At 40.8% G+C, this 13,175-nt stretch overlaps 1 protein-coding gene and 1 long non-coding RNA gene across 4 annotated transcripts in view; one reads left to right on the top strand and one right to left on the bottom strand.

Annotated features, from left to right (window-relative positions):
• Positions 1-13,175, bottom strand: part of LOC121929789 — a 66,327-nt gene that overhangs the window by 14,043 nt on the left and 39,109 nt on the right. The window contains exon 2 of the long non-coding RNA XR_006103741.1: positions 199-405. This is a non-coding gene — a long non-coding RNA (uncharacterized LOC121929789). The remainder of the gene's footprint in view (positions 1-198; positions 406-13,175) is intronic.
• Positions 1-13,175, top strand: part of ZNF512B (zinc finger protein 512B) — a 103,747-nt gene that overhangs the window by 81,141 nt on the left and 9,431 nt on the right. For 2 of the 3 annotated variants that reach the window (XM_042465691.1, XM_042465690.1), the window contains exons 16-17: positions 2,486-2,584; positions 3,104-3,344. In XM_042465691.1, the coding sequence (XP_042321625.1) occupies positions 2,486-2,584; positions 3,104-3,344 (340 nt within the window). Of the gene's footprint in view, positions 1-2,485; positions 2,585-3,103; positions 3,345-8,633; positions 9,474-13,175 lie in introns of those variants that run through there. The other variant, XM_042465689.1, reaches the window with a different exon arrangement.

Raw genomic sequence — 13,175 nt, 5'->3', positions numbered from 1 at the left:
GCATCATGTTGGCACCACTCATTCCTCCAAATTAAAAAAAAAACATGGATAAAAATCTGTTGAAAATCAAGTAACTCTCATCCTGTTAACTGCTGGTGTGCATCCTGCCAGGAGATGCACAAAGATTATTCACAACTCGGTACTGTCGCCCACCATTTTTTGAAAATTGGGTGAAGCTGCATTTCATCCATTATATACCTGCCTGGTTCAGCTGGATAGTCCAGATCCAGTTGCAGAACAATTCTTGAAGTGTGCCCCTCAGCTCCATTCCCTTTGGGAGCACATACATCACATTCTTGTCAATAAAGAATCAATCATACACTCCTGGCAGTAGAGTGAGGCAGCTCATTTTTCACAAGGTCAGTTGTAGTGGGAATCCAGCCTTTTAATTAGGTGTTCAACAACCTAAAAGAGAAATTACGAAAGCATTATTGATCAGATGGTGGTCATAAATTAGAGCAACGCTCTGCGGCTTGTTGACATATCTTATGTGCAATAAAACTGCTGACTCCTGTGAGTCTTCCTTTTCTAGCAGTATTGAATATAAAATAATGGTTGAAGTGTTGTTATTATTGTTGTTATTAATCATAGGTTATCCTTTTTGTACCAATATTTGAGCTGAATAGTCACCAAAATATACCAACTGCCCTAAAACTCTGTTACAGTGGGGCCTTGGTATCCGTTAGAGCTGGGTTCCTGGACCTCCATGGATACCAAAACCCATGGGTGTTCAAATCCTATTAAATATAATCGTGTGGTGAAATGATATCTCCTATATAAAATAGCAAAATTAAGGTGTGCTTTCTGGCATTTATATCTTGTTGGAATATTTTCAAGACATGGATGGTTAAATCCGTGGATATGAAGGTCTGACTAATTCGCTTTCAGTCAAGTTCCAAGGTGCTGGTGATATTTAAAGCCCTAAACACCTTCAGACATCAATACCTGAAGGCACACTTCTCCTTATATATGTCCGTGGAGGTCTAGTAGAGAGGCCCTCCTGGGAGTCCCATCAACAGGTGTGATGCATTGTAAGAGGACATGAATCATAGAGCTGGAAGAGACCACAAGGGCCATCCAGTCCAACCCCCTGCTATGCAGGAACTCTCAGTGAGAGAAGACCTTCTCTGCTGTGGCACCTCAGTTGTGGAATGATCCTCCCCTTGGAGGTCCAATTAGTCTGATGGTCAAAACATGGCTTTTTAGTAGAGCCTTTGGAGCCTAATTTACTATTAAATTTATATATCCAGGGGTAACCATGTTTGCCATTTAGCAAAGTACAATAACATCCAAAATCCACAAAACAGTGATAATTGTATTGGGCCCACCAAAATGCATAAAATACATGTCACAACCTAGTGTGGTGTAGTGGATTAAGCATGCATAGTGGACTTTGACTCTGGAGACCAGGGTTTGATTCCCAGCTCAGCCATGAAACCCACTAGGTGACCTTGGGCACTCCCAGCCTCAAAAGATGTCAATGGCAAACATCCCCTAAACAAATACTGCCAAGAAAACCCCATGATAGGTTTGTCACCATAAATTGGAAATTATTTGAAGGCACACAACACACACATACTCAAGCCATTGAAGCTCCACTGGCTTCTTCATCAAGTCAAAAGTGTTAAAAATCTTACAGGTAAAAATATGGTGGTGTTAGTCAAAGGCATGCATTTTGTTACAATGTTCTTGATGTTGTTCTGAGTTAAGATGTTATGGAGGGATATAATACTGATTTATTTATTTATATCAATGAAAGCAGGCCACCAGGGCTCCCTCTTTCACATTTCACAATTAATAGCAGTTTGATACCACTTGAACTTCCAGGGCTGCATCCTGTGCAATCCTGGAATTTGTAAATTGGGTGAAGAACTGGAGTTCTCTGGCAGAAAATCCTAAATATCTTAGAAAATTAGAAATCCCTGGATTCTGTGGAACGGAGCCATAGCAACTGAAGTTCTATAAATGTATAGGGGAAAGAGATTCTCTTTTTCTATGTGCAAGAAAAGTACTACACACGTGCACACACACACACAGGTTGGCATTCTGCTAGTAACATAAGCATACGTAAGTCAAGCTATGCATGTGGATCAAATTATTCACCTTAGCACAAAATACTCCACTGACAGTATTGTAAACAGAGTTGTACATACAGCAGTGTTGCAACAATGTATTTATGTACATACATTGTGGGTTCACATTGTGGTTGAGCATTGCACAATGGCAACCAGTCGTTAGTGTTGCTCTTCTGTATCGGGATTATATATTCACATATGGATATTAATGAGAGGATGCTGGATTGCATCCATGGATGGATGAATGAATTGATGTGTGAAGGCACTCGAAAGCACATTATTTCCCTCAACTATAGTCCAAAGTGCCATTGTCTAAGGCCAACATTATAAGCTCCAGAAGATTTCATAATATCCAAAATGAAGGCTGCAGTAGGAAAAGGGAGTTCACACAGTTGGCATTTACTTTTCAGGGAGACCACTCTGTGGGGAAGTATCGTTGTCTTCTGTGTCAGAAGGAGTTTAGCTCAGAAAGTGGAGTCAAATACCACATCATTAAGACCCACTCCGAGGTAAGTGCTGGGTTTTGTTGGCAGATGACATTGGGGGAGCTTTCCTCTGCCAGTATTAATTAGAAATAGCTGGCTGGATTTATGTCTCCATCCTGGCTAGTGGGCTGCCAGGAGAGCTTGCCTCCAGAGTTTTTGACTCCAAATTCCCACTAGGTATTTGGGGTATTGCCACCATGTTTTAAGCTCTCCTGAGTCTTGCTCAGGAAACACCTTTTTAATAAGAATAAGAATAATAATGCATTTTATTTCTTACTTGCCTCTCCCTGAGGCTGAAGGTGGGATATGACATAGATTGTACTACATAAAACCATTTAAACACATGTTATAATACATATGAATACAGTTGCATGTAAAAGCATATACAAACACATAAGCAAAAACATGCAAAAAACTATATCTAAAATTAAGATCATTTAAAACAAATCCCATTATTGTTGTTGCTGGGGCTTTTCTTTGCAACAAATGTTTATGTTCTAATTGAGATGGTGTCTGTGCCCCTTTTTCCTCTTCAAAACACAGAACTGGTTCCGAACATCTACAGAGGCCATCCGAAAGAAGAAGAAAAGTGAGGAACATGCCCTTCTTGACAGTGAAGAAAAAAAGCAAAGCACAGATGGAAAAAAACGGGGGCGCAAGCCAAAGGAAAGGCCTCCAGAGGTCCCTCTTAAAAGCAAAGAAAGCATGGCAGGAAAGACTAACCATAAGAAAACCACAGGGTCGTGGCAGACCATAGACTGCAACCCCGATGGGAGAGAGAGAGGTAACAAACCCCTCCAGAGCAAGAAGGGGGGTACCAGTAAAATGCCAGAAAAATAAGAAGCTGGGCAGAAAAACACTCTTTTTAACTATTAGTTTACAACCCAGGGTCATGGGGGTGAGGGGAGTACTCCCCATTTGCTCAATGCCTCCACCATCTACTCATCCCTTTTTTAAAAAGTGAGAAGCCACTTTGCAGCTTAACCTCAGACATTTGTTTTCACGCTGGAAGAGGAAAATGAATGAAACGGCCGGTATGATTCTTCCCTTGGAAACCTCCACAGATTGTACATATGCTCACATCCATGGAGCATGCGCTGCACCCATGGTTGGGTCAGAAGGATAAGATGGTTGCTGGTGTGGAGCCACGTCTGTCATTTCCTCCGGCTTGAGCAAAGGGGAGGAAACGGGTGCAAAAGGGGCGTGCAAAGTGCAATAGGAACCCAGGTGTAAGCTGGTTATATGCTTTTCTATTATTATTTGTGGATTGCTTTTCAGGTAGCAGTCATGTGTTAGGAGATAGAGCTGGTGGGAAATCTATGAATGAAATTATTGATTGTCGTGATTGTGGTTGCAAACCAGCTTTCTTTTATAATTTTCATAGGAAATGCTTTTTTTAAAAAAAATCTGATGAGATTGTTTAACGATGGATAATTCAGAATAATTTCCCCCTCCCCCATTGAAGTTATTGTTATTATTTTTATTAGTTAACCTTGATATTTGAACTTATTTTTGGTTTGCTTTTAAATTGTCAAGCAGCTTGCACCCATTTCACAAGCTGTAATTTGGATGTCAGGGTTTGGAGCAGGGGGAAGTCTTTTTAAAAAATATTTGGAAGGGGTGGACCTTTGGCACTGAGACATTTTTGGAAGTTTTCTTGCAGTCTAAATTGCCTGCAAGAGGTAGTTGATTTCTCAAAGCAATTGATTTCTGTAGAGCATGGGAAGCATGCCTATTTAAGGATCCTGCAGCTTGTCATAGGATATATCCTGTCTTATCTAGTTTGTTGATTCCTTGGCCTTCACTATCCATCTAGCCAAGACCTTAACTCTTACATTGGTCTTGCACGACTCACATGCTGAATAGCGTCTACTGTAGGACCAGTACTCACTGCCTAGCAGTTGCATCACTAGGTTTAGTGTCATCTAAGCTCATGATGTCACCCCCATGGACCTCCTGGGATGATGGTGTAGACAGGGAGGAGGGTCTCACTGGGGGAACCCAGCATCCTGCTGCCACCCCTACCCCACATAAGTGCTAACTATGGTTGTTTGGCTTAACTCTGGTTACAATCTCAAATCTACATGGAAACACCAGTTTAGCTTGCCTGCTTAAGCAATGATGCTAGGCAACTTGCATAGGAAGACATCAGCAAAACCAGCTTATCTCCTTACAAGCTGGATAAGTGAGGAAGTTGCCCTGACTATGGCTTGCTTAGAGCAGATGTCACTCTTGAGGATAAATCATCGTTGTGACTCTTCTGCTTTTGTTTGGAATAAATCTGATACAGAAGGGAAAAGCATTTGTGGAAGAAAGCATCTCTTTTTCTCTGCAAGACTCACTGTTAGGGTTGGCTTCTGCTGTCCTATATGACTGTTGCTTTTTCACAGGAAAGTGCTCTTGGGATTTAACAGACTACGTCATATACTGAGTTATCATAGTACTTGTGTGGTAATATAGAAAGCTTCGCCTCTTGTATTTTTGCAACTGGTAAAAGTGCAGGGCTGTAGGTTTTGTTTGTTTGTGTTTTTTTTTTAAGGTACAAACCCAACTACAGCCGTTCCTCCCGATTTGCAGGGGATTCATTCCAGACCAAATTGCACATATCCAAGCCCCATTGATTTAAATGGTGGCGCACACCTGGTCATGTGCACCATTTTGTCCCTCCCTATTTGCTGTCCATTAATAATCAAAACCGTGGACTAATCAGGAGGGATGACTATAATATCAAATACTTGGTTGCTGGTGGATTGACTCAATCAAGGAATCCATGGTCCTGATTTTACAGGATCTAAGCAGGGCAGTTGATAATGGGGATGTTGGAGGTCTCTCATGCATAGAGTCACCATAAGCCAAAGACAACAACAACTCCATGGACAAGCACTCACTATATGATAAACTAGGAGAGAAAAATTCAAAGATAAACCTGTGTTAGTCTGGAAAATCTGTAAGTAAAAGGATCTTGCAGTACCTTTGAATCTAACTGAAAGACAGAATTTGGTAGCATGAACCTTCATAAACTTGAGTCTACTTCTGAGGAAGTAGGTTCAAGTCTACGAAAGCTCATGCTACCAACTTCTATCTTTCAGTTAGTCTCAAAGGTGCTGCAAGACCCCTTGGCAAATGAAAGGAAAAGATATGAAATGTTCTAAACTCCTTTGAAAGAATTCCTGTTGGTGATGGAGTAGTAGGGAGGTTCAGTAGCTCTCCAGTTATCGATCCCAAAGAGCTTTTTGCATTATGCAACTGTAGTTATGGCTGTTTGGGATAAGAAGTTAACTTCGGAGCAACTTAATCAGAAACACAAGTCTATACATTTTGGCCACATCTGCTATGAACAGCGTTGCCGGGTCTTTGGTTCTGAGCTGACAAGTCAGAGATTTCACTGCCACCTGAGTATTTCTGGAAGGATGGAATAAAAAAATCAACTGACGAGCCAGAATCCAACACATGAAGACCATTGGTGGCTACCATGTCAGGGGAATGTTGATTCTGCTGGAGGATTTAATGTGAACATTAAGGAGATATCCAGGGTGATAAACCCATCTGGGGAGATAGGATCGCTCCTTTAAAGTTCGGTCTAAAATTCCAAATGGGATTGGCTGATCCACTGACATAGAAGCCATCATCCAGTACTAACAACTAGAAACAATACCTGGCAACCCTATGAATTTCAGCTAACTGTCCACTTTCTTAGAAGAGAAACTTGAAATTGTAATGCTGTTCCACTTTTCAGCTCCCACAAAAACCACAGTTCCCACAGAAGTAAAATGGATTTTAAAGTATACATTTAAATTAGTACAAATTGAGTGTTCCTTATCTGAAATGCTTGGTACCAGAAATGATCTGGATTTTGGACTTTGGAGTATTTACATATACATAATGAGACACCTTGGAGATAGGATCCAAGTCTAAACATAAAATTCATTTATGTTTCATATAAACCTTATGCACAAATATTGAAGGTAATTTTATACATATTTTTTAATAATTTTGTGCATGAAACCAAGTTTCTTTACACTGAACCATCAACAAACAGTTGTCACCATCTCAGCCATCCATTTGGACAATTTTGGATTCTGAAGTACAGTATTTCAGAATTTCAGAAAAGGAGTACTCGGTCTGTCGTAAATATGTTGCAATTGATTTCCACAGACCAAAAGTGACCAGTAAGGATAGGTCTGACACCTAATGTATACACAGACAATCAAAATTTTGTTGGCTGGTAACAATCGCAGACTCATACAATATTGGGGCAATCCATGCTTATTGGAAGAGTTTATCATCGATGATGAACTGAAGCACAAGTTAAAGGAGAGAGACAGAGGGAGTTATCTTTTTGATAGATGCAGAAAATACAACACAGTACTATAGGAAAATTACCTAGGATCTTTGCGGTATGTATAAATGAAAGTAATATTGTATGAATTGGATGGAGTTTTCCTTTCCCAGTGGAAGCATAGCTTTCTGCTTTACCTTAGAAGTCTTAAGCACACTTTAATAGTTTGGGGGTATAGAGATTAGTTGGGTGATAGGGTTGATCAATAAGGGGAAAGGAACCCTGATGGTGATTGATGATGTTGGGCACCAGCAACATCTACTGTGCAATACAAGCCCTGTTCCTATTGCATTGCACTAGAATGTGGATGTCCAAGGGAGCTTGATATGATGCTTCTCCTACACATTATGGATGTCTTAAATTTAATGCCGGGCAGTTGCAAATGTATCATATGCATTTCTGAGAGCAGCAGTCCTTAAATGTTGTCATACTGAGGTCTGTTGTACTGGTTTGGTTGTCCTTTGTGAAGCACAGCTTTTTCTTATCTTACTATCTGCCATGTCTTCTAGATGAAATCTTCTAGATGAAATCTTCACTTATCCTCTGTAGCTGCAATCCAACAAATGGAGTGTGGGGTGAAATTAATCACACAGCTATCTTTGTTTTGAACAAACAGAGAGCAGGGGTTAGTCTTGTTTGCTCTTTCAAGCTTGCACTGCTGAAGAGGCAAGCTGCTTTTCCATTTAAACTTTTACTGTTTATGCTCTAAAGCGGCTTACCTCTTCAGCATACAGTAGAAACACCAAAGGACCCTTCAGCATTTTCCTCTGTAATTTCTCTCATGGTCTTGGGGACTATATAAGAAATGTGCCAAGGTTCAGAAGTAGTTAAATAAAATAATTCCTGCGTTAGAACTGTGTGGGATTATTGTGGAACAAAAGTGAAAAAGAAAGATAAGACGAGGAAAGATTTCTAAGTTATGTCTTCCTACTTTGGCTGTTCTTTAGAGCATGACTTGGGGCGAAACAGACTGCCTAAAAAGAGCAGATTGGTGCCGCCCCAGAGCTCTTCGCTCCAGAGCCGCAGCAAACAGACACTCACAGCCCCAATCTGCCCTACCACCACAGTTCTGGACAGCACCCTGAAAAGAAGCAGTTTTCTGCCACTTCTTTTCAGGGTGACTTTTCCAGGTTGGGGTGGCTTTGGGGCATACATCAAGTGATCGCCAGACCCCAAGCTGCCTGGAAGCAGGCTTTGTTTGGACCATCTGTTTTGCCCCTACAAAATCTTTCCTAAAGCTAATATTTTATGGTTGGAACAACTAAAAAGTTTAGTTGCAGTGTGCATTTTTTAACTGTGGTACTTTCTCTGGTGGAACGAAATCTAGATACTACTTAGGCATTGAAAGCTAGATGCCAGATAGGAAGGCAGGGTAGTCCAGGGATTGTTTATTAATTTTGCCTGGCCAAGGAAGAACAGTCATTCCCAGATTAACCAAACCTGTGATTTCTAATACAAAGTTTGGTGCTACTGCTGCAGGCCAAGTGGAGAGTATGGGGCAGGTGCCGTTCCTTTTCTTTCCCTTCTGCTTCAGCATACAAAAAATAAGGCTGACTCAGAAAATTGCAGTCATTATTGAGAACAACATCCATTCGTATTTTCCCCTAGAGTTGCTCCATACAAACAAAGGGAGCTTGCACAAATTAGTACAGTAGTTAGGATTGGATGGCCGTTTGGAAACAAGTTCTTAATGTGAAGGGACATTACTTGATTCTGCCTCTCTTTCATGTAAAGATTCCCCTGTGCTTCTGAAAAACTACTTTGAAGTTTCCTGGAACCTTCTGGAGCTAGTTTTTGAAGAGCTGGACAGAGAACTGCAGATAGAGAATCAGAGAGGAGCAGTGGCAACCTTCCTTTGTGCTAGTGCCAGCACCTTCAGCTCGTCTGGTGGATCTTTGGATCCATGTCACCGTCCATGGACAGCTGTATTTCATTCATTCTTTCCACAGGAAAGTAAACTCTGCCTACCTTCCTTGCAGTAGTTTTGAAATTTCTAAAATGAAAATGAGTTAGTCTTAAGGTGCTGCCACATTTCTTCTTTTAAAAAATCCCTCTCCCTTCTTCCTGATCCATGTTTATCTTCTTCACATCCCAAAATGGGGAGAAGGAATTCTTGACCTGGGAACAGAGGCAACAGTGATTTTTGGAGGGTGATCAAGATGATAAATAGTCTGGAAACCAAACCCTCAGAGAAATGACTCAGGGAGCATGGAGAAAACTTGAGGAGTGACATGATAGCCATTTTTAAATATCTGAGGGGATGTCATGTAGAAGATGGAGCAAACTTGTTCTCTATTGCTTCAAAAAGTGCAATGAGAACCGGTGGATTACAAGAAAAGAGTTTTCCACCTACAGGTTAGGAAAAATGTTCTTAACTGTAAGAGCTGTGGCAGTGTCTAGCCTCAGAGGAGAATGGGCTTTGGATGTTATTACACTGAAGTTGGGAGGCCATATCTCAAAAGAGTTTTTAGCTGTGTATTCCTACATGGCTGGAGGCTGGACTTTGTGAGTCTTTCCATCTCTTTTAACAAATAAAAACAAAAATCCATAAGTGATACTTTTATTGGACAGCCGAAATGCACAATATACTTGTTGCAAGCTTTTGAAGCTCAGTGGGCTTCTTCATCAGGCAAGATGTTACAAACCAAACAGGAGGGGAAAAAACAGTTGGAGAAGTTAGTAAGATGCCTGCATGTTGTTTTAGTCCTTAGTAATGATGTTATGATTGGGAGATATTCTCAGACATCTGACTAACATCTCAATTTTTTTTTCTCCTGCTTGATTTGTAACATCTTACCTGATGAAGAAGCCCATGGAGCTTCGAAAGCTTGCAACAGGTATATTGTGCATTTTGGTTGGCCAATAAAGGTATCACTGATGGATTTTTGTTTGCAGTTCTAAATCATTTTCCTTTTACTAGTAGAGCTTGGAAGAGTTATTTTTTTGAGTACAGCTGCTGGGATCCCCTTTCCAGCATGGAATGGAAGCCTATATGTGTGTGTGTGTTCACTTCATGGCCCAATAAGCTAACAGATAGCTTACTGGTCAGATATGAATAGATCCCCCTGCCCTCAACCCCACTTTTGATGCCACTGGGCTGGATAGATGGGAGGACACATTCACAGTCAGATATAGATGCTATTCAGGTTTTCTGTGTGCCAGGTAGGGACAATATGAAAGCTCAAAAAGATGAACTTTTGGCTTAGATTTGCAGGGTTCTGGGCAGTGCATGTCCCAAAACAAGCAGTTAATTTAAGTATTCCAAAATATTTCTTGAGGCTTCCTGTTGCCTTTTTCAGTGTTGGCAGTTTTAAATGTATTTATTTGAAAATTGGAGGAGGAATTAACCTTTGGTTGTAAGATCTAACCTTTTTTTTTAATTACCACTTTGTAGCAGATGCTGAGTGTTTTCTTATGATGTAGCATGATTCCAGGGGTGTTTGTAGTAATGGTGAAGAGATATGCTACTGCTAATCTCATATTACCAAAGGATAGAGCACAGCCTATGTGTTTGCCAAAAGCCAAAAGCCAAAACTTTTTGCCACCAGCATCCCACCTCTGACTTCGAGGCAGCAACTGTGGCACTCCTGCTCATCTGTCTCTCGGATCCTCAGTCTCTTCCCAGCCTTGTGTTTCATACACAATGCAAGTAGAGAATGAATGAGACACAAAGTTGGAGAGAGATGAGTGTCACAGCAACCACCTTGAAGGCGAGAACAGATGGCTGGTGGCAAAAAGACACAAGGCTGGAGAGAAACTGAGGATCTGTGAAATGGCAGGAATCCAAGTATAGTGCACAGCATAAATCCACACTTTCCGCCATTTCACAGATCCTCACGTCTCTTTCCAGTCCTGCAAAAACAGACATACTGCGCTACTTGTGTATTCCCAAATCTGGGGGGAGGGGGATCCTAACTCCAAAACTCTTCTGGTCCCAAGCATAAGGGATACTCAACCTGTATTAGTGAAAATAGCATACACAAGTTTGTTCTAACAGGCAAAAAGATCACACAAATTGTGCATAAAATGGCATGCAGACTTTGAAAATAAAATCTCAAGATCAAGATGAACCACATTTAAGAACTGGACAAATTGTAGAACATGGAGTGGACTGAATTTAAGACTGGAAAAATGAGAGTCTGTGAGAAACTGAAACTGACAGATTCCCTCCCCAGTCCCCAAAAAGAGAATGTGGTGCTGGATTCTTTGTCCTTTGTGTCTATTCTGCAAGACTGTATAATAGTTTTACAGAACAAGTCCTAAGCCAGATAACATCATGCAGAAGCACACACACCTCTGTAGAATGATCAAAGTCTTATTTATGTTTATGTAGTCCCCCTAGGCTCACTGTCGAATTCAGCAAGCAGCCCTTTAGGACTAAAGGGGACTATTTCATAAATGGTTTGTGACTCCTCTGTGTGGCTGTCATTTTCTAAACCCCTGAACCTAATTTTTGGTAAATTCCCAGTCCCCAGTCCATCTCTCCTCAAAAAAGTCCATTGTGAGAAAGTGTAGATTTGCTAAATGAAATAACAAGATTAGAGACAGAGCCCATCTGTGGAAATTTACTCAAGGCTTCAGATTTACTGTGCAAAGGCATTGGTCCACCTTACAGTGCTCCCTCGGGTTACGAAATTAATTCGTTCCGCGGCTAATTTCGTAACCCGAAAAACCTTCGTAAGCCGAATTGCCATAGGCGCTAATGGGAAAAAAAGCCGCGGCTCCGCCGCGGCTCCATTGAAAATAGCGCCGGCGTTTTTTCGTAACCCGAAAAAACGTTCGTAACCCGAAACAATAAATCCCTATGGGATTTATTCGTATCCCGAAAAATTCGTAAGCTGGGTAATTCGTATCCCGAGGTACCACTGTATTTCTTTTGAGGGGTTTTTAACAAGGAGGGCTGGGAGGTGTTCTTGAGATGGAACTAATGGGAAGGGGAAAACCTGAGAAACCTTTGTTGAAAGAAGGTACTGGGATGTATTATGAATGCAGTTCTACCTCATCTGCACTTCAGATATAGTGCAGTTAGACACCACTTAAACTGCTGTGGCTAAGTGCTGTGGAATTCTGGGATTTTTCATTTTTATGAGATATGGTGGTCCCTCCACATTTACTGGGGTTCGGGTTGAAGGATCCCCGTTAATGTAGAAAAACCGCGAATAAAAAACATTGTTCAGAGAATCTCCAGGTCCTCCAGTGCAACACTATGCTCAACTTCTGCCAGAGGTTGATCACAGAATCATGCTGGAGGACCTACAAAGGCCTAGAGATGTGTTTTGTCTAGGAATTTCTAGGTTCTCCAGCACAACTCTACAGTCAACCTCTGGCAGAGTTGCGTGGAGGATTTAGAGCTTCATAGAGAGAACATATTAGTCAAAACTGCAAATAATGAAATCCATAAAAATCAAAGCCACAAATGTGGAGAGCCAACTGTATTTAGCCTCCTCTGCCTGAGAGCTCTGGTGTTACAACAAACTATCTCAGGGTTCCATAGGATGGAGCCATGACAGTTGAAGTGTTGTCAAACTGCATTATTTCTGCAGTGCAAATGCATCCTAAGTGCAATTCTTAGCTTCCTCTGGTTTCTATGGCTTCACCTATTTTCAGGGTTCCCTTTATCCTCCTCAAAGACAGCTAGGAACTCGGTGTTTTTTCAAAAAAATATATAGTGATTACTCAGGATTCATTGTAAGCCGTATCCTCTGTTCCTTTTACAACCTGTTCTTACGTCCAGACTCAATAAAAGGTCTGACATATCTTTCTTGAACACTTTCCATTCAAGGCATGATCTTGAAACATTAAAAGTTAGGAATATTATATATATTGTGCATTATATTGTACAAAACAGCAATTTTACGACAAAACAAAAACAAACCTGTCACTCATGGACTCTGGAAAGGTTTTTTTGGTGTGAAAAATGTGTTTTGTTTTGTTTTTTACCAAAAGTGATTTTTGCCAAATAATGTGTTTTTGTGGGTTTTTCAGACTATGTGGCCATGCTCTGGAAGAGTTTATTCCTGATCGCCAGCATCTGTGGCTGCCATATTCAGAGAATTTTTTTGCACAGAAACATGATTTTCACACACACAAAAATCCACATACATTTCTGCGCATAATAATTTCCTGATACACTTCAGGATGCGCAAATACTGGGCAAAAACTGTGCAGAAATACTTGTTTTCCCACACAATGGGGAGAAAACTGCAGAAATAATTCATCTTTACACACAAGAATGAAATTGTTGGATAATAAATTCCATATAGTCATGTTAGTGAC

The sequence above is a fragment of the Sceloporus undulatus genome, chromosome 4 (assembly GCF_019175285.1).
Source record: "Sceloporus undulatus isolate JIND9_A2432 ecotype Alabama chromosome 4, SceUnd_v1.1, whole genome shotgun sequence".
Lineage (NCBI taxonomy): Eukaryota > Metazoa > Chordata > Lepidosauria > Squamata > Phrynosomatidae > Sceloporus > Sceloporus undulatus.
This window is presented reverse-complemented; position numbering and strand designations above follow the sequence as displayed.